Source organism: Heterodontus francisci, chromosome 1, assembly GCF_036365525.1.
Source record: "Heterodontus francisci isolate sHetFra1 chromosome 1, sHetFra1.hap1, whole genome shotgun sequence".
NCBI lineage: Eukaryota > Metazoa > Chordata > Chondrichthyes > Heterodontiformes > Heterodontidae > Heterodontus > Heterodontus francisci.
In genome coordinates, this window is record NC_090371.1 from 22,036,885 (window position 1) to 22,055,080 (window position 18,196).

The 18,196-nt window shown below is 44.7% G+C and overlaps 1 protein-coding gene across 2 annotated transcripts in view; it reads left to right on the forward strand.

Moving 5' to 3' along the window:
- Positions 1–18,196, forward strand: part of LOC137368292 (putative pre-mRNA-splicing factor ATP-dependent RNA helicase DHX32) — a 143,203-nt gene that overhangs the window by 22,038 nt on the left and 102,969 nt on the right. For both annotated transcript variants that reach the window (XM_068028715.1, XM_068028716.1), the window contains exons 3-4: positions 4,893–5,086; positions 12,523–12,907. In XM_068028715.1, the coding sequence (XP_067884816.1) occupies positions 4,893–5,086; positions 12,523–12,907 (579 nt within the window). The remainder of the gene's footprint in view (positions 1–4,892; positions 5,087–12,522; positions 12,908–18,196) is intronic.

An 18,196-nucleotide genomic window follows, 5' to 3' on the forward strand; every position in this document is an offset into this window, starting at 1 on the left:
TAGTATAAATGGGTGGTTGATGGTCGGCACAGACTCAGTGGGCCGAAGGGCCTGTTTCAGTACTGTATCTCTAAAAAAAAAAAATTATCCTACCCCATAACAATCATGCACTGAGAGTGTGGGGGTGGTTGTGGGTTGTTACATTGCACTTTGCACATTGCCACAGAGCAAAAGGCATAAAATGTGACTTTTATTTGTTTGCACTCCAATACATTTGTTGTCTCAGCTGTGCAACCATAGGGATTAGGCAGGGCCTATAACTTGCCGAGAGGGATGAAATGGAAATGCAAGGGAATCATTATTCTTCTGGTGCTAGTCCCCAGGGAGTCTGTTCAGCATAACATTGGTGGACCAGGTATTGTGTGCCCAAGGTGTTCAGAGGTAAGAAGTAATTTGAAGGTGAGGAGGTAAATGACCTCTCACAAAAACAGAATCATATCTTTTCACTTGGAAAAAGAAGGTTGCTTTCAATTAAAAATGAAGATCAAATAGTGTTCACAATAAATACAATACAAACAATAAACCGGCTGTTAAATATTAGATAACATTGACTAGAATGTGTCATAAGACTATCGCATCAAACAGTTGAGATCATGTTGTAAATTTTAAGAGCAAAGATTGAGACATTATTGGCACTTCGACCATTTCAGCCAATTCAATTCACTCCATGTGATACTGGGCCCTGACAACATTCCAGCAATAGTACTGTGCTCCAAAACTTGCCGCACCCCTAGCCAAGCTATTCCAGTACAGCTACGACACTGCCATCTACCCGGCAATGTGGAAAATTGCCCAGTTATGTCCTGTACACAAAAAGCAGGCCAAGTCCAACCCGGCCAATTACCGCCCCATCAGTCTATTCTCAGTAATATAAAAGCAAAATACTGCGGATGCTGGAACAAAAACAAGAAATGCTGGAATCACTCAGCAGGTCTGGCAGCATCTGTGGAAAGAGAAGCAGAGTTAACGTTTCGGGTCAGTGACCCTTCTTCGGAAGGGTTCCGAAGAAGGGTCACTGACCCGAAACGTTAACTCTGCTTCTCTTTCCACAGATGCTGCCAGACCTGCTGAGTGATTCTAGCATTTCTTGTTTTTGAGTCTATTCTCAGTCATCGGTAAAGTGATGGAAGGTGTTGTCGTTATTGCTATCAAGTGGCACTTGCTTAGCAATAACCTGCTCACTGACACTCAGTTTGGGTTCCGCCAGTCTTGGTTCAAACATGGACAAAAGAGCTAAAATCAAGAGGTGAGGTGAGAGTGACTGCCCTTGACATCAAGGCAGCCTTTGACCGAGTATGGCATCAGGGAAATGGGAATCGGGGAAAACTCTCCGCTGGCTGGAGTCATACCTAGCGCAAAGGAAGATGGTTGTGGTTGTTGGAGGTCAATCATCTGAGCTCCAGGACATCACTGCAGGAGTATCTCAGGGTAGTGTCCTAGGCCCAACCATCTTCAGCTGCTTTATCAATGACCTTCCTTCAATCATAAGGTTAGAAGTGGGGATGTTCGCTGATGATTGCACAATGTTCAGCACCATTCGCAACTCCTCAGATACTGAAGCAGTCTGTGTAGAAATGCAGCAAGACCTGGACAGTATCCAGGCTTGGGCTGATAAGTGGCAAGTAACATTCGCGCCACACAAGTGCCAGGCAATGACCATCTCCAACAAAAGAGAATCTAACCATCTCCCCTTGACATTCAACGGCATTACCATCACTGAATCCCCCACTATCAACATCCTAGGGGCTACCATTGACCGAAAACTGAACTGGAGTAGCCATATAAATACCGTGGCTACAAGAGCAGGTCAGAGGCTAGGAATCCTGAGGCGAGTAACTCACCTCCTGGCTCCCCAAAGCCTGTCCACAATCTACAAGGTACAAGTCAGGAGTGTGATGGAATACTCTCCACTTGCCTGGATGGGTGCAGCTCCAACAACACTCAAGAAGCTCGACACCATCCAGGACAAAGCGGCCCGCTTGATTGGCACCCCATCTACAAACATTCACTCCCTCCACCACCGACGCACAGTGGCAGCAGTGTGTACCATCTACAAGATGCACTGCAGCAATGCACCAAGGCTCCTTCGACAGCACCTTCCAAACCCGCGACCTCAACCAACTAGAAGGACAAGGGCAGCAAATACATGAGAACACCACCACCTGCAAGTTCCCCTCCAAGTCACACACCGCCCTGACTTGGAACTATATCGCCGTTCCTTCACTGTCGCTGGGTCAAAATCCTGGAACTCCCTTCCTAACAGCACTGTGGGTGTACCTACCCCACATGGACTGCAGCGGTTCAAGAAGGCAGCTCACCACCACCTTCTCAAGGGCAATTAGGGATGGGCAATAAATGCTGGCCTGGCCAGCGACGCCCACATCCCGTGAATGAATTTTAAAAAAAAATCGATTGCAACAGGACCAAGAAAGTTAAGCAGAATGGGCAGACAAGAGGCAGATGGAATTAATACAGAGAAGTGTGAGGTAATGCATTTTCACAAGGGTTAGGGAGAGGCAATATAGACTAAATCATATTTAGGAGGTTTATGTGATCTTTGAAGGTGGCAGGACATATTGAGATAGTCGTTAGCAAAGCATATGGTATCTTGGGTTCCATAAATAGTTTTCACTAGTTTCCACTAATGGGGTAATCTCGAACTAGGGGACATAGTTACAGAATAAGGGGACACTCATTTAAAACTGAGATGCAAAGGAATTTCTTCTCTCAGAGGGTAGTGAATATCAAAAATTTTCTACCGCAGGAGTTGTGGAGGCTAAATCATTGTAAGTATTTAAAGAGGAGGTAGATAGATTTTTGAAATATCAGGGAGTTGAGGGATATGAGGAGCTGGCACAAAGAATAGTTGAGGTCTGGGGCAGATCAGCCATGATCATCTTGAATGGCGGGGCAGGCTAGAGGGGCCAAATGGCCTACTCTGCACCTATTTCTTATGTTCTTATAAGAGAGGTATTGCGTACAAAAGCAGGGAAGCTATGCTGGACTTTTATAAAGCTCTGGTTAGGCTATAACTAGAATATTGTGTCCAGTAGATTTACCAGAATGGTTCCAGGGATGATGGATTTTAGCAACAATGTTATGTTGGAGAAGCTGGGTTGTTCTTGGAGCAAGGAGGTTGAGGGGAGATTTGATAGAGGTGTACAAGATTATAACAGAGTTAGATAAGGTAGACAAAGAAAAGCTGTTCACATTTAGAAGAATGAGAGCGGATCTCATAGAAACCTATAAAATTCTAACAGGACTGGACAGCCTAGATGCAGGAAGGATGTTCCTGATGGCTGGGGAGTCCAGAACCAGGGGGTCACAGTCTCAGGATATGGGGTATGCCATTTAGAACTGAGATGAGAAATGTTTTACTCAGAGGGTGACGAACCTGTGGAATTCTCTACTGCAGAAGGCAGTGGAGGCCAAGCCATTAAATATATTCAAGAAGGAGGTGGATGTATTTCTTAATGCCAAAGGGATCAAGGGATATGGGAAGAAAGCGGTACCAGGGTACTGAATATAGACGATCAGCCATGATCTTTTTGAATGACGGAGTAGGTCCCAAGGGCCGAATGGTCTACTCCTGCTCCTATTTTCTATGTTTCTATTAGCTGCTGGTAGAAGGACTAAGGGGAAACAGATATTAGATTTTGGGCAAGAGATGCAGGGAAATTACACAGTGAGTGGTAATGACCTGGAAGTCGCTGCTACGAGGGCAGTGGAAGTAGAGATGAAGAATGATTGCAAAAGAAAATTGGATGGGCACTTGAGGAAAATGATCTTCTTTGGCTACTGGGATCGAGCAGGGGAGTGGGACTGATTTGGATTGCTCTACAGAGAGTCGAATCTGACTATGATTGTTCAGTCCCATTTCAGACTTGTCAGATGCTAAAGCAGTCCTTGCTGTGTGCAGCAAGATCTGGGCAAAATTCAGGTTTGGGCTGATGAGTGGCAAGTTATGCCATGTAAGTGCCAGGTAATGACTCTCTCCAACAAGGAAGAATTTAACCATCTCTCCATCAGCATTCCCATTGCTGAATCCCCCACCATCAACATCCTGGGTGTTAGTATTGACCTGAAACATAACTGGACCAGCCAAATAAACACTGTGGCTGCAAGAGGAGGTCAGATGCCATCCACCATCTACAAGGCACAAATCAGGAGTGTGATGGAATACTCTCCACTTGCCTGCTTGAGTACAGCTCTAACAACACTCAAGAAGCTCGCCACCATCTAGGACAAAGCAGCCCGCTTGATTGGCACTCCACCACCAACACATCCATGGAAACAGTGTGTACCATTTATAGGATGCACTGCAGCAATTCACCAAGCCACCTTCGACAGCACCTTCCAAAGCCATGACCTCTGCCACCTAGAAGGACAAGGGCAGTAAACACATGGGAGTTCCACCAACTGCAGTTCACATCCAAGCCACACAACATCCTGAAAATGAAACTATATTGCTGAATCTTCACTGTCGCTGGGTCAAAAACCTGGAACTCCCTCCCTAACAGCACGGTAGGTGTACCTACAGCAGATGGACTGCAGCGGTTCAAGAATGCGGCTCACCACTACATTCTCAATGACGCTTAGGACTGGATAACAAATGATGGCCTAGCCGGCGATGCTCACATCCCATGAAAGAATAAAATAAGTCCACGCTACCATTTCATATCTTTGTAGTCGCAAAAGAAGTTTAATATTTTTGCGAAGCCTAAATGTTACATAATCAAGTAAGAGTTTCATTTTATTTTCTGTAGTAATTTCCAGAAAAATATTGACTTTATTGCAAGTTGCGTGTGACACAGCAATCCGTAAAAGGTGCTTGTATGAATTACAGAATTAAAAGTTAATATCTGGCTTATATTGTTGTTTTACCTCATTAGATTTCCCAGTGGTGTGCTGAGTATGCACTCTCGGTTCAGTACCAACATGGCATGGTGGTCTGCACGCAGCCTCACAGCCTGTCTGCCATGTGTTTGGCGCAGCGTGTGGCAGATGAACTAGACTTAAATGTGGGTCATGAGATTGGATACCGTATCCCTTATGAAGACTGCTGCACGACAGAAACTATTCTCAGGTCAGTTTTGCATGCACCTGAATCTTTTAGGTGAGTTTTCAAAACTGCTGCTTTGTTAGTTTGTATTTGTATTACATTTGCTGTAAATCCTTGTTCCCAGTACCACAGAGCTGAGAAAAAGCAGACCAAACTGCTGATTAGATAATATCACCATGAAATAGCTCCTGGCATGTCAGACATTGGATTATCTTTGGAGTGCATTGGATGTTGACCTTATGTAAAGACACCATCAAATGTTGTGCAAAGCCGTACAAAATAGGAAGAAAGTACTTGCATTTATGTAGCGCCTTTGCTAACCTCGAGATGCCCCACTGTGCTTAACAGTCAGTGAGGTACCTTTGAAGTGTAGTCGCTGTTGTAATGTAGGAAATGCGGCAGCCAGTTGGCACAAGCAATGTGATAATGACCAGATAATTTGGTCATGTTGGTTGAGGGATAGATATTAGCCAGGACACCAGGGAGAACTCCCCTTTGAAATAGTGCCTTGGGATCTTATACTTCCCCTGAGAGGGCAGACGGGGCCTCAGACTGTGTGGTCATTTAATGTCTAATCACCAAAAGACAGCACGTCCGACAGTGCTCAACTGGGCTGTCAGCCTAGATTATGTGCTCATATCTCTGAAGTGGAACTTGACACCCCAGTCTTCTGACATAAAGGTTCCATGCTTCATCCCCAACATGTACTGAGCTAGCTGATCTCCACTCGGGCAGCGATTGGGATGCTATAGTGGAAGTCAGCATCACTTGACAAGCAATGGACAGTGGGGCGGTGAGATGGATCTGCTACTGATTGCTGTCAAATAAGGACAACTGATGTCATCAACTTATGTACCAATGAAGAGTCAGCACTTTTAGGGACTGTGTCACCAAGTCTGCCAGAGAAGTTTGACTTAATTGACTTGGCATATCATTTTACATCCATCTCAAACCCACAGGTCCTCCTTTCCTCACTACAATGAAAAATATTTAACTGACAGCATAAACTAAAACATAATTTGTGAAAGATTTGCATTTATACTGTGCCTTATCACATTTGTCACAAACTTCTCACAAGTATGACTTTGATATTATGTAGCTAATTGTAACAGCTGTTCTGTGCACAGCAAGATCTCACAAATGGCAATGAAACAAACTGCAGTTCATTTGTTTTTGGTGGTATATTGAGGGAAGATCACATGGGAACATTCTGCTTTTTCTATTAATAGTGGAATTGCATCATGAATGTTCACCTGAACAGATATAACTTCATTTTAATGTTATCTAAATGATAGCACCTTTACCACTGCAACATTCCCTCAGTACCAGAAAAGTACCATGGGTTATATCAAGTTCTGCAATACAGATTGAATTTACGACGTTCTGTTCCAGAATGAAGGGGTGTTACTAACCAGCAAAAAAACACTTGGTGCACAAGATAGATTTAGGACCTTCAGCTTTTTCTCAGGTATTACATTATCGGCCAGGGAATATTATAGCTTATGTACATCATACAGTATGCTATGACTATGTGTGTTGAGTAACTCGGGTAATAGACAATACTCCATTGGTGCAAAAATACATTTAATAAAATGCATGCTAATATGTAATATATATTGTATATAAAATAGGCCCGATTTATGTCGGGAATTCTGGATGTATGTCACACAGTTATAATACACCCTCTTAAAATTCTGAAGGAGTCACAAGCAGCAAAAGCAAAGCTGAGGCACTTTATTATTATCCAATGTTCCCTAAGATGAAGTAATTAGGGCCTTGAAGCCACGTGAGTTCAAGTCTCAATATTACTGAGACTGTGCTGGAAAGGTAGTTAACCTTTGCACCTCCGCTGAAATAATGGAAATCTTTCTTTTAATCAGTTGCAAAGCAAAGGATCACCCTCCTATTTAATCTGTGCCTACATGTTTAGTTAGTATTAGTTTTATAAATCTCTACCATTCCTGTCCCAAATCTATGTTAATTGTAAGGATTCCTCATACCTTCAATTGTGCAATTTCCTTCAAATCTTTTAGTGCATACAGTGCGTGCTAGGACACGCCCTACCTGTGTCCTCGGGCACAGTGCTTTGAATCACTTCCAGTTGGCTGCTTGCAGTTAGCAGGGGAAAAAAAAACTATTTGGAGATTACAATGCCATGAGGTTTTAATTAATTTCTCTCATGCAATTTTATTTAATTCCATCATCCTTTTTGATGGCTGAATCTTTCTACATCTGTGGAGGGATGGGTTGGAGGGAGCGTCTGCTATTTCTGAATGGTTTTAGATGGCGAAGAGGTTCCCTGCTTAGTCAGAGAGAGGTGTGTTTACTGCTACTTCAATTTGCCAAATCTGTTTTTTTGCTGTCACGAGTGTTTCTTGGCTCAATTTACTTCCTTGTAATGCTAGCCAATTTTAGTTGAATCCCTGAGACCCAGTAGAAAACAAAACTGGTTAAAAGAGGGAGGAGCGCAACAGAGGGAATGCTACACAAAGAAGTTCCAACATTTTTCAGAAACCTAGTCAATTCCATTGCTTCTATTGTTGATTCTATTGACTCTTTATTTCCCTCATAATTTCTTGTCCTACTTTCATGCCTTGAAATCCGACAGATGCACTTCAATATATTTGACATATGAGCAGTCTAGTCCCAGCTTTACCTCTACCACTTCATTCCATGACTGTTTCCATGCTAATCAGCTGTCTGTCTGACTTTAAATACTGACTGACATATAACTTACTAGATCTGCTCGACCACCTGAACAAAAACCTTTCCCTCTCTACTTGAGCCTTTAACATAGTAGAAATCCCCAAAGCACTTCACGGGAGCATTGATACTGAGTCAGATAAAGAGATATTAGGGACAAGTGACCCTAAGCTTGGTCAAAGAGGTAGGTTTTAAGGAGCAACTTTGACTTTGTGTCAGCTGTGGCTCAGTTGGTAGCACTCTGTCCTCTAAGTCAGAATGTTGTGGATTCAAGTCCCAGGAATTAAGCACAAAAAATCTAGGCTGACATTCTGAGGGAGTGCTGCATTGTCAGAGGTGCTGTCTTTCGGAGGAGACGTTAAACCGATGCCCCGTAAGCCCTCTCAGGTGGATGTAAAAGATCCCATGTTGCCATTTCAAAGAAGAGCAGGGGCGTTATCCCCAATATCCATTATTCCTCAATCAACATCACAAAAAAAACACAGATTATCTGTTTGTGAGAGCTTGCTGTGCGCACATTTGGCTGCCACGATTCCTACAACACTGGACTACAGTTCAAAAGTACTTCATTGGCTGTAAAGTGTTTTGAGACGTCTGGTGGTCTTACAAAGTGCTATATAAATGCATGTCTTTCTTTTAAAGGAGAGGTGTAGAGAGGCGCAGAGGGAGGGAATCTTTGGACTTAGGCAGCTGAAGGCATAGTTATCAGTGGTGGAGCAATGAAAATTTGGGATGCGCAAGAGGCCAGAATTAGAGGAGCACAGATATCTCTGAGGGTTATATGGCTGGGGAAGTTATGAAGATGGTTGCGGGGGAGAGGCCACGGAGGGATTTGAACAGCCTGACGTAGTCATACTCACGGAATCATACCTTACAATGTCCCAGACACTGCCATCACCATCCCTGAGTATGTCCTGTCACACCAGCAGAGGTGGCGGCACAGTGGTATACAGTCGGGAGGGAGTTGCCCTGGAAGTCCTCAACATCGACTCTGGACTCCATGAAGTCTCATGGCATCAGGTCAAACATGGGCAAGGAAACCTCCTGCTGATTACCACCAACTGCCCTCCCTCAGCTGATGAATCAGTACTCCTCCATTTTGATCACCACTTGGAGGAAGCACTGAGCGTAGCAAGGACGCAGAATGTACTCTGGGTAGGAGACTTCAATGTCCATCACCAAGAGTGGCTATGTAGCACCACTACTGACTGAGCTGTCCGAGTCCTAAAGGACATAGCTGTTAGACTGGGTCTGGGGCAGGTGGTAAGGGAAGCAACAAGAGGGAAAAAGATACTGGACCTCGTCCTCACCAATCTGCCTGCCTCAGTTGCATCTGTCCATGACATTATTGGTAGGAGTGAACACCACACAGTCCTTGTGGAGACAAAGTCCCGCCTTCACATTGAGGATACCCTCCATCATGTTATATAGCATAACCACTGTGCTAAATGGGATAGATTTCAAACAGATCTAGCTATTCAAAACTGGGCATCCATGAGGTGCTGTGGGCCATCAGCAGCAGCAGAATTGTACTCAACCACAATCTGTAACCTTATGGCCTGGCATATCCCCACTCTTCCGTTACCATCAGGCCAGAAGACCAACCCTGGTACAATGAACAGTGCAGGAGGGCATGCCAGGAGCAGCACCAGGCATACCTCAAAATGAGGTGTCAACCTGGTGAAGCTATAAACACAGGACTACTTGCATGCCAAACTGCGTAAGCAGCATGCAATAGACAGAGCTAAGCGATCCCTTAACCAACGGATCAGGTCTAAGCTCTGTAGTCATGCCACATCCAGCCGTGAATGGTGGTGGACAATTAAACAACTAACTGGAGGAGGTGGCTCCACAAATATCCCCATCCTCAATGATGGGGGAGCCCAGCACATCAGTGCGAAAGATAAGGCTGAAGTATTTGCAGCAATCTTCCGCCAGAAGTGCTGAGTTGATGATCCATCTCGGCCTCCTCCTGAAGTCTCCAGCATCACAGATGCCAGACTTCAGCCAATTCGATTCACTCTGCATGATATCAAGAAACGACTGAAGGCACTGGATACTGCAAAGACCATGGGCCCTGACAATATTCCAGCATGACCTGTGCTCCAGAACTTGCCGCGCCCCTAACCAAGCTGTTTCAGTACAGCTACAACACTGGCATCTATCCGACAATGTGGAAAATTGTCCAGGTATGTCCTGTACACAAAAAGGACAAGTCCAACCCAGCCAATTACCGCCCCATTAGTCTACTCTCAATCGTCAGTATAGTGACGGAAGGTATCATCAATAGTGCTATCAAGCGGCACTTGCTTAGCAATAACCTGCTCCATGACGCTCAGTTTGGGTTCCGCCAGGGCCACTCAACTGCTGACCTCATTATAGCCTTGGTTCAAACATGGACAAAACAGCTGAACTCAAGAGGTGAGGTGAGAGTGACTGCCCTTGACATCAAGGCAGCATTTGACCGAGTATGGCATCAAGGAGCCCGAGCAAAACTGAAGTCAATGGGAATCGGGGAAAACTCTCCGTTGATTGGAGTCATACCTAGCGCAAAGGAAGATGGTTGTGGTTGTTGGAGGTCAATCATCTCAGCTCCAGAACATCACTGCAGCAGTTCCTCAGGGTAGTGTCCTAGGCCCAACCGAGCTGCTTCATCAATAACCTTCCTTCAATCATAAGGTTAGAAGTGGGGATGTTCGTTGATAATTGCACAATGTTCAGCATCATTCTTGACTCCTGAGATACTGAAGCGGTCCGTGTAGAAATGCAGCAAGACCAGGACAATATCCAGATTTGGGCTGATAAGTGGCAAGTAACATTCGCGCCACACAAGTGCCAGGCATTTACCATCTCCAACAAGAGAGAATCTTAACCATCTCCCCTTGACATTCAATGGCATTACAATTGCTGAATCTCCCACTATCAACATCTTGGGGGTTGCATTGCAGCAATGCACCAAGGCTCCTTAGACAGCACCTTCCAAACCTGCAACCTCTACCAATTAGAAGGACGAGGGCAGCAAATGCATGGGAACACCGCCACCTGCAAGTTCCCCTCCAAGTCGCACAACATCCTGACTTGGAACTATATCGCCATTCCTTCACTGTTGCTGGGTCAAAATCCTGGAACTCCCTTCCTAACAACACTGTGGTGTACCTACCCCATATGGACTGCAACAGTTCAAGAAGGCAGCTCACCACCACCTTCTCAGGGGCAATTAGGGATGGGCATTAAATGCTGGCCTGGCCCGTGATGCCCACATCCCATGAATGAATAAATAAAAATATTGACCAGAAACTGAACTGGAGTCGCCATATAAATACCATGGATACAAGAGCAGGTGAGAGGCTAGGAATCCTGCGGCAAGTAACTCACCTCCTGACTCCCCAAAGCATTTCCACCATCTACAAGGCACAAGCCAGGACTTTGATGGAATACTGTCCACTTGATTGGCACCCCGTCCACAAACATTCACTCCCTCCACCACCGACGCACAGTGACAGCAGTGTGTACCATCTACTAGATACACTGCAGCAACACACCAAGGTTCCTTAGATAGCACATTCCAAACCCACAATCTCTACCAACTAGGACAAGGGCAGCAAAAGCACGGGAACACCACCACCTGCAAGCTTCCCTCCAAGTCACACACCATCCTGACTTGGAATTATATCGCCATTCCTTCACTGTCACTGGGTCAAAATCCTGGAACTCCCTTCCTAACAGTACTGTGGGTGTACCTACCTCACATGGACTGCGGCAGTTCAAGAAGGCAGCTCACCACCACCTTCTCGAGGGCAATTTGGGATGGGCAATAAATGCTGGCCTATCCAGCGACGTCCACATCTCATGAATGAATAAAAATAAATCGGATGAGAACTTTTAAAATTGCGCCATTAACGGACCAGGAGCCAACATAGGTCCACAAGCAGCATCATCTGGAGAGCAAGAGAAATTCTAAACTCTAAAATATAAACAAAAAATGCTGGCAATACTCAGCAGGTCAGCAGCTGTGGAGAGACAAACAGAGTTAACGTTTCAAGTCAATGACCATTCATCAGAGCTGATGAGTAGTATGACTGTTGGATAATGTAAGGATTGTACACCATAACTAGAGGATTAAAATTACTGAGAATCTTAACCTTCTGTTGGAACTTTTTCCTCACAGTTTTCTCACCTTGTTTTGAAGGCTTTGCTGCATCTTACTAGGTTAGGGATCAACGGGAGGTAATCCAGTTTCACGGCATCTCCCAAGCATCTATTAGTTTAAAATTCTAAGATCTCAAACCATCGCAAGATGTAAAGGGAAGAGTTTCTATCGTCCCAGGACCAGGAGCATGTATTAGAGAACAGCTTCTGGAACCTGTTCTACTGTGTTTTTGTGTAAATTACTGTTACAAAACAATTTGCATTCTTATCTCAGCTTGCTAACCAAATCCCTTATTGCCTCGTTAACAGTAGTTTTGTGCCATTCTGAAGCTTTGGATGATGATATCATTGGATTTTTGTAATCCAGTTAATGAAAAATTCCAATTTATACAATCAAACTTATTGGAATCGATGAAACAGTCAGTTCCACATATGCTTGTGTAGACTTCTTGTAACCTGACTTGAAGCCCTAACTTTTTGATCTTGCCTATAAATCATCAGTCAATGCTTTTTGTTTTTAAAGTAATCCATTGGTAATAAAGGGTTTTGCAATGTCTTCGGGACATGAAGAGTGTTATCTAAAAGCAAGTTCTTGTTCTCTTCAATAGGTACTGCACGGATGACATATTGCTCTGTGAAATGTTGTCTGATCCCTTGTTGCATCACTATGGAGTTATAATTATTGACGAGGCCCACGAACGGACAGTGGCAACTGATGTCCTGCTCGGTTTATTGAAAGACTTGCCAAGGCAAAGGCCAGAGCTGAAGGTTGTGGTCGTCACGGCGCCACATCTGGAGGGCCGGCTGGGGAATTACTATGCTGGTGTGCCTTTTGTAAAAGTGGAGAATGCCGCCGACCGTTCATTTCCTGTGGAGATTATATACAGAGATGGCCAGTTTAAGGACTGTGTTTCAGCTGCTGCACAAACTGTACTGGATATCCACAGGAAGGGAGAAGAGGGCAACATTATAGTCTTCCTGGCCAGTGAAAAGGTGGGTGTACATACTTGTAAAAGCAAGACTTTCAGCAGTGCAAATCCTTTTTTGAGTTGAGATTTATTTTTAATGGCTGTTGTATCTGTGACAGATAATTAACTGGAAATATGCTTTATTGTTTTCCCTAGAATTGAGGAGGCTGAGGGGTGACTTGATTGAGGTGTACAAAATTATGAGGGGGCCGGGATAAAGTGGACAGGAAGGACCTGTTACCCCTGGCGGGGAGGCCAGTTACCAGGGACACAGATTTACAGTGATTGGTAGAATGATTTGAGGGGACATGAGGGGAATCATTTTCACCCAGAGGGTGGTACGTATCTGGAATTCGCTGCCAGGAACGGTGGTGGAGGCAGCGACCCTCACTTCTTTTAAGAGGTACCTGGATATGTACCTGAAGTGCTGTAACCTGCAGGGCTATGGACCAGGTGCTGGAAAGTGGGATGAGTTAGTGTGGCTAGTTTATTCGGCCAGCGCAGACATGATGGGCTGAATGGCCGCCTCCTGTGCTGTACTTTTTCTGTGATTCTATAAAGGAAAGACTTGTATTTTATATAGCAATTCCATGACCACTGGATGTCTCAAAGCGCTTTACAGCCAGTGAAGTACTTTTGAAGTGCAGCCACTGTTATAATGTAGGATTATAGAAACAGGATATTTGGCCCATCCAGTCCATGGTCGGCATTTACACTCCCTATTCCTTAAACCCCTTTTCTTTTATTCACCTAGCCAATCTAACCTGGGTTTGTAATCCACTGCAGATGCCTACAGAGACATTCAAGTAGGGTGGGGCGGGGGGGTTGGTGGGAGTGGTGGTGCACAGGTCATTGCAGAATGCCTCTTGGTCCAAGTGCTCACCCTAATGTTGTCTTGGATGTCTCTGTTTATTTATGTGTGTTGTGCCAAGTAGCATTATCAGGGATACTGATTAATCAACTTTAGGGCCATCCTGCAGTCTGGCAGTAGTGGTATGTGGTCTTGTGGTCTAACAGTATAAACAGATCTTGGGGTCTGAGAACACTGGATAAGGAGTCCAGGAATTTTGACAATACAGTTGGGTTCTGGCATCACTGGGACAAGGATCCTGGGATTTGGAGACATCAGGGAGTGAGATCTGAGGTTCTGGGAGCATTGCAGCAGTTCCAGGGTCAGATATGGCAGTATTGGTGAGAGTTCAGCCTCTTGGCTTCATGGAGGAGATATGACAGGCTGGGGAGAATTGAACCCAAACTGTTCAAACAGACATTAAACACACCTCTTTTGCACCATTGCATACACCGACCACCAGTTTCCCCATTGCCAGCTGGATCTTGCATTTGTTTTCCTGCATGTAAAGACTCAATTTAATGAATGGAAAATCATGGGCAGAGGGTATGTAATTTTCTGATTCTGTGCTCCTGGTATACCTTGGGAGCTCAAGTGGAAAATGTAGCATGCATTTATTGTTTTCCAATTTTTTTAAATTATATTCTTTTTGTGGGATGTGGGTGTCACTGACAAGGCCAGCATTTGTTGCCCATCCCTAATTGCCCTTGAATTCCTCACATTTCAGAGGGCATTTAAGAGTCAACTACATTGCCGTGGGTCTGGTGTCATATGTAGGCCAGAATTCCTTCCCTATGGGACGTTAGTGAACCAGATGGGTTTTTACAACAAGCAACAATGGTTTCATGGTCACCATTAGACTAGCTTTTTTTAAAATTCCAGATTGATTAAGTGAATTCAAATGCCACCATCTGCCGTGGTGGGATTCGAACTTGTGTCTGCAGACCATTAGCCTGGACTCTGGATTACTATTCCAGTACTACTACGCCACCGCCTCCCCTAAGTTGAGAGTAGATATTTGAAATTATTAATAAACATTGCTATCACTTAAAGTCATAGAGTCATTACAACACAGAAAGACACCAATCGGCCCATCGACTCCCTGCTGGCTTTTTGTACAGCCATCCAGTCAGTCCCATTTCCCTGCTCTATCACTGTAGCCCTGCATGTTTATATCCCTCAAGTGCCCATTCAATTTTCTTCTCAAATCGTTGATCATCTCTACTTCCACCACCTTCATAGGCAGCAAGTTCCAAGTCATTAGAACTCGCTCACATCCCCCCTGTATCTTTAGCCCAAAACCTTAAATCTGTGCCCCTAATCCTGCTTCTCCAGTCTAACCTTGCAGCTAAAATCTCTCATTCTGGTAAGTCTCCTCTGCATCCTCTCAAGGACCCTCACATCCTTCCTGCAATGTAGTGCCCAGAACTAGATGCTTTAGTTGTGGACTAACATTGACATTTAGTTCAGCATAGCTTCCCTGTTTTGGTACTCAATACCTCTATTTATGAAACCCAATTTCACATTTGCTCAGTAAAATAACAGCCTTGAGAATTCAATATCCTGTTTTTTTCCAAATTCTTTTACTCTCTTACCCTCTCCAAGGTGATGGGAAATGCTCTTTTTCACTCCTGGCAGACAGTACAAATTGCCCATGCTTAGACTGCACAGAATTAACCCTGTATCCCCAAGCTACTCAGCAGTTTCATTTCATCTTTCGTCTCATCCGACGCATTAACAAAAAACTTTTTTTCTTCCTTTCGGGTGTTAAGGAACGCAAGCTCCAGCAGCTGATGGGGACTAATGCCCCTCCAGATCCTCCTTCCGCTTCACTTCCCTCTGACCCCACCCCTTCTGATCTGACCCCCTGCCGTGTATTGACTATACCCTCTGACCTCCCCCTCTCTGATGCTGAGCATTCTGTACTCAGCAAAGGTCTCAGTTTTATCCCCTTACGCCCCCGCCTCAATATGTGGCCTGGTCCAATCTAGACCTCCTTTGTTATCTCTTGCCCCACCCCCACCTCACTTGCTTATAACCTGTGACTTTTCTAATATTTGTCAGTTCCGATGAAGGGTCACTGACCCGAAACGTTAACTCTGCTTCTCTTTTCACAGATGCTGCCAGGCCTGCTGAGTGGTTCCAGCATTTCTTGTTTTTATTTTAGACTGCACAGATGTGATTTGAAAGCTCTGGACAACTGTTCATCAAAGCTAACAGAGCAGAAGGAAGCCATTCAGCCCATTGCATCTGTGCCACTCTCTGAAAGAGCTGCCAGTCTGTCCCACTTCCCTGCTCTTTCCCCATAGCCCTGCAAATTTTAAGGAGATATCTAGTTTTCTTTTGAAAGTTATGATTTAATCTGCTCCCATCACCCTTTCAGACATACATTCCAGATCATATACAACTTGCTGACTGAAAAATAGCTCCTCATTTCCCCCTGTAAGTTCGGTGCCTAGAGTTGGACACAATACTCCAGCAGAGATCCAGCAAGTGATTCATAAAGTTTTACCATAGCTTCCTTGCTTTGCACTTGCTTTGGCCACAGGAGAGGTGCCAGAGGACCGGAGGACACCGAATGTGGTACCATTATTCATGAAGGTTAGCAGAGATAAAACAGGCAATTGCAGGCTGGTGAGTCTATCAGTGGTAGGGAAACTGAGGGACAGGATTAATCTCCACTTGGAGAGGCAGGGATTAATCAAGGATAGTCAAGCATGGCATTGTCAGGGGGAGATCATGTCTAACTAACTTGATTGAATTTTTCGAGGAGGTGACTAGATGTGTAGATGAGGGTAAAGCCGTTGTTGTAGTCTACATGGACTTCAGTAAGGCTTTTGATAAGGTTTCGCATGGGAAATTGGTTAAGAAGGTAAGAGTCCGTGGGATCCAAGGCAATTTGGCAAATTGGATGCAAAATTGGCTTAGTGGCAGGAGGCAGAGGGTGATGGTCGAGGATAGTTTTTCTGATTGGAAGCCTGTGACCAGTGGTGTACTGCAAGAATCGGTGCTGGGACCCTTGCTGTTTGTAGTGTACATTAATGATTTAGATGTGAATATAGGAGGTATGATCAGCAAGTTCGCAGATGACACGAAAATTGGTGGCGTCCTAAATAGTGAAGAAGAAAGCCTTAGATTACAGGACGATATAGATGGACAGAGCAGTGGCAAATAGAATTTAATCCTGAGACGTGTGAGGTGATGCATTTTGGGAAGACTAACAAGGCAAGGGAATATACAATGGATGGTAGGACGCTAGGAAGTGCAGAGGGTCAGAGGGACCTTGGTGTACTTGTCCATAGATCACTGAAGGCAGCAGCAGAGATAGATAAGGTGGTTAGGAATGCATATGGGATACTTGCCTTTATTAGTCGAGGCATAGAATATAAGAGCAGGGGGGTTATGATGGAGCTGTATAAAACGCTATTTAGGTCACAGCTGGAGTACTGTGTACAGTTCTAGTCGCCACCCTATAGGAAGGATGTGATTGCACTGGAGAGGGTGCAGAGGAGATTCACCAGGATGTTGCCTGGGCTGGAGCTTTTCAGCTATGAAGAGAGACTGGATAGGCTGGGGTTGTTTTCCTTAGAGCAGAGAAGGCTGAGGGGGGACCTGATTGAGGTATACAAAATTATGAGGGGCATAGATAGGAAGAAACTTTAGCAGAGATGTCAATAACCAGGGGGCATAGATTTAAGGTAAGGGGCAGGAGATTTAGAGTGGATTTGAGGAAAAAAAAATTTCACCCAGAGGGTGGTTGGAATCTGGAACACACTGCCTGAAGGGGTGGTAGAGGCAGGAACCCTCACATATTTAAGAGGTATTTAGATGAGCACTTGAAATGCCATAACATACAAGGCTACAGGCCAAGTGCTAGCAAATGGGATTAGAATAGATAGGCTTGATGGCCGGCACAGTCATGATGGGCCGAAGGGCCTGTTTCTGTGCTGTATAACTCTGACTGTACGTACTCTAGGCCTCTCTTTAGAAAGCCAAAGATTCTTCAACAACATTATCAAAGTCCTGCCACCGTCAAAGACTTGTGCAGATAAACGCCCCACCAGTCACTCTGTTCTTAAAACACCTAGAAAATTGTCCCATTTAGTTTATTTTGCCTTTCATTTCTCCTCACAAAATAGATCACTTTGCAGTGTTGTGAATTAAATTTCATCTGTCATGTATCTGCCTATGTCACCAGTCTGGCACTATCCACCTGAAGTCTGTTGCTATTTTAGTTTAGAGATACAGCACTGAAACAGGCCCTTCGGCCCACCGAGTCTGTGCCGACCATCAACCACCCATTTATACTAATCCTACTCTAATTCCATATTCCTACCACATCCCCAGCTGTCCCTATATTTCCCTACCACCTATCTATACGAGGGGCAATTTTTATAATGGCCAATTTACCTATCAACCTGCAAGTCTTTGGCATGTGGGAGGAAACCGGAGCACCCGGAGGAA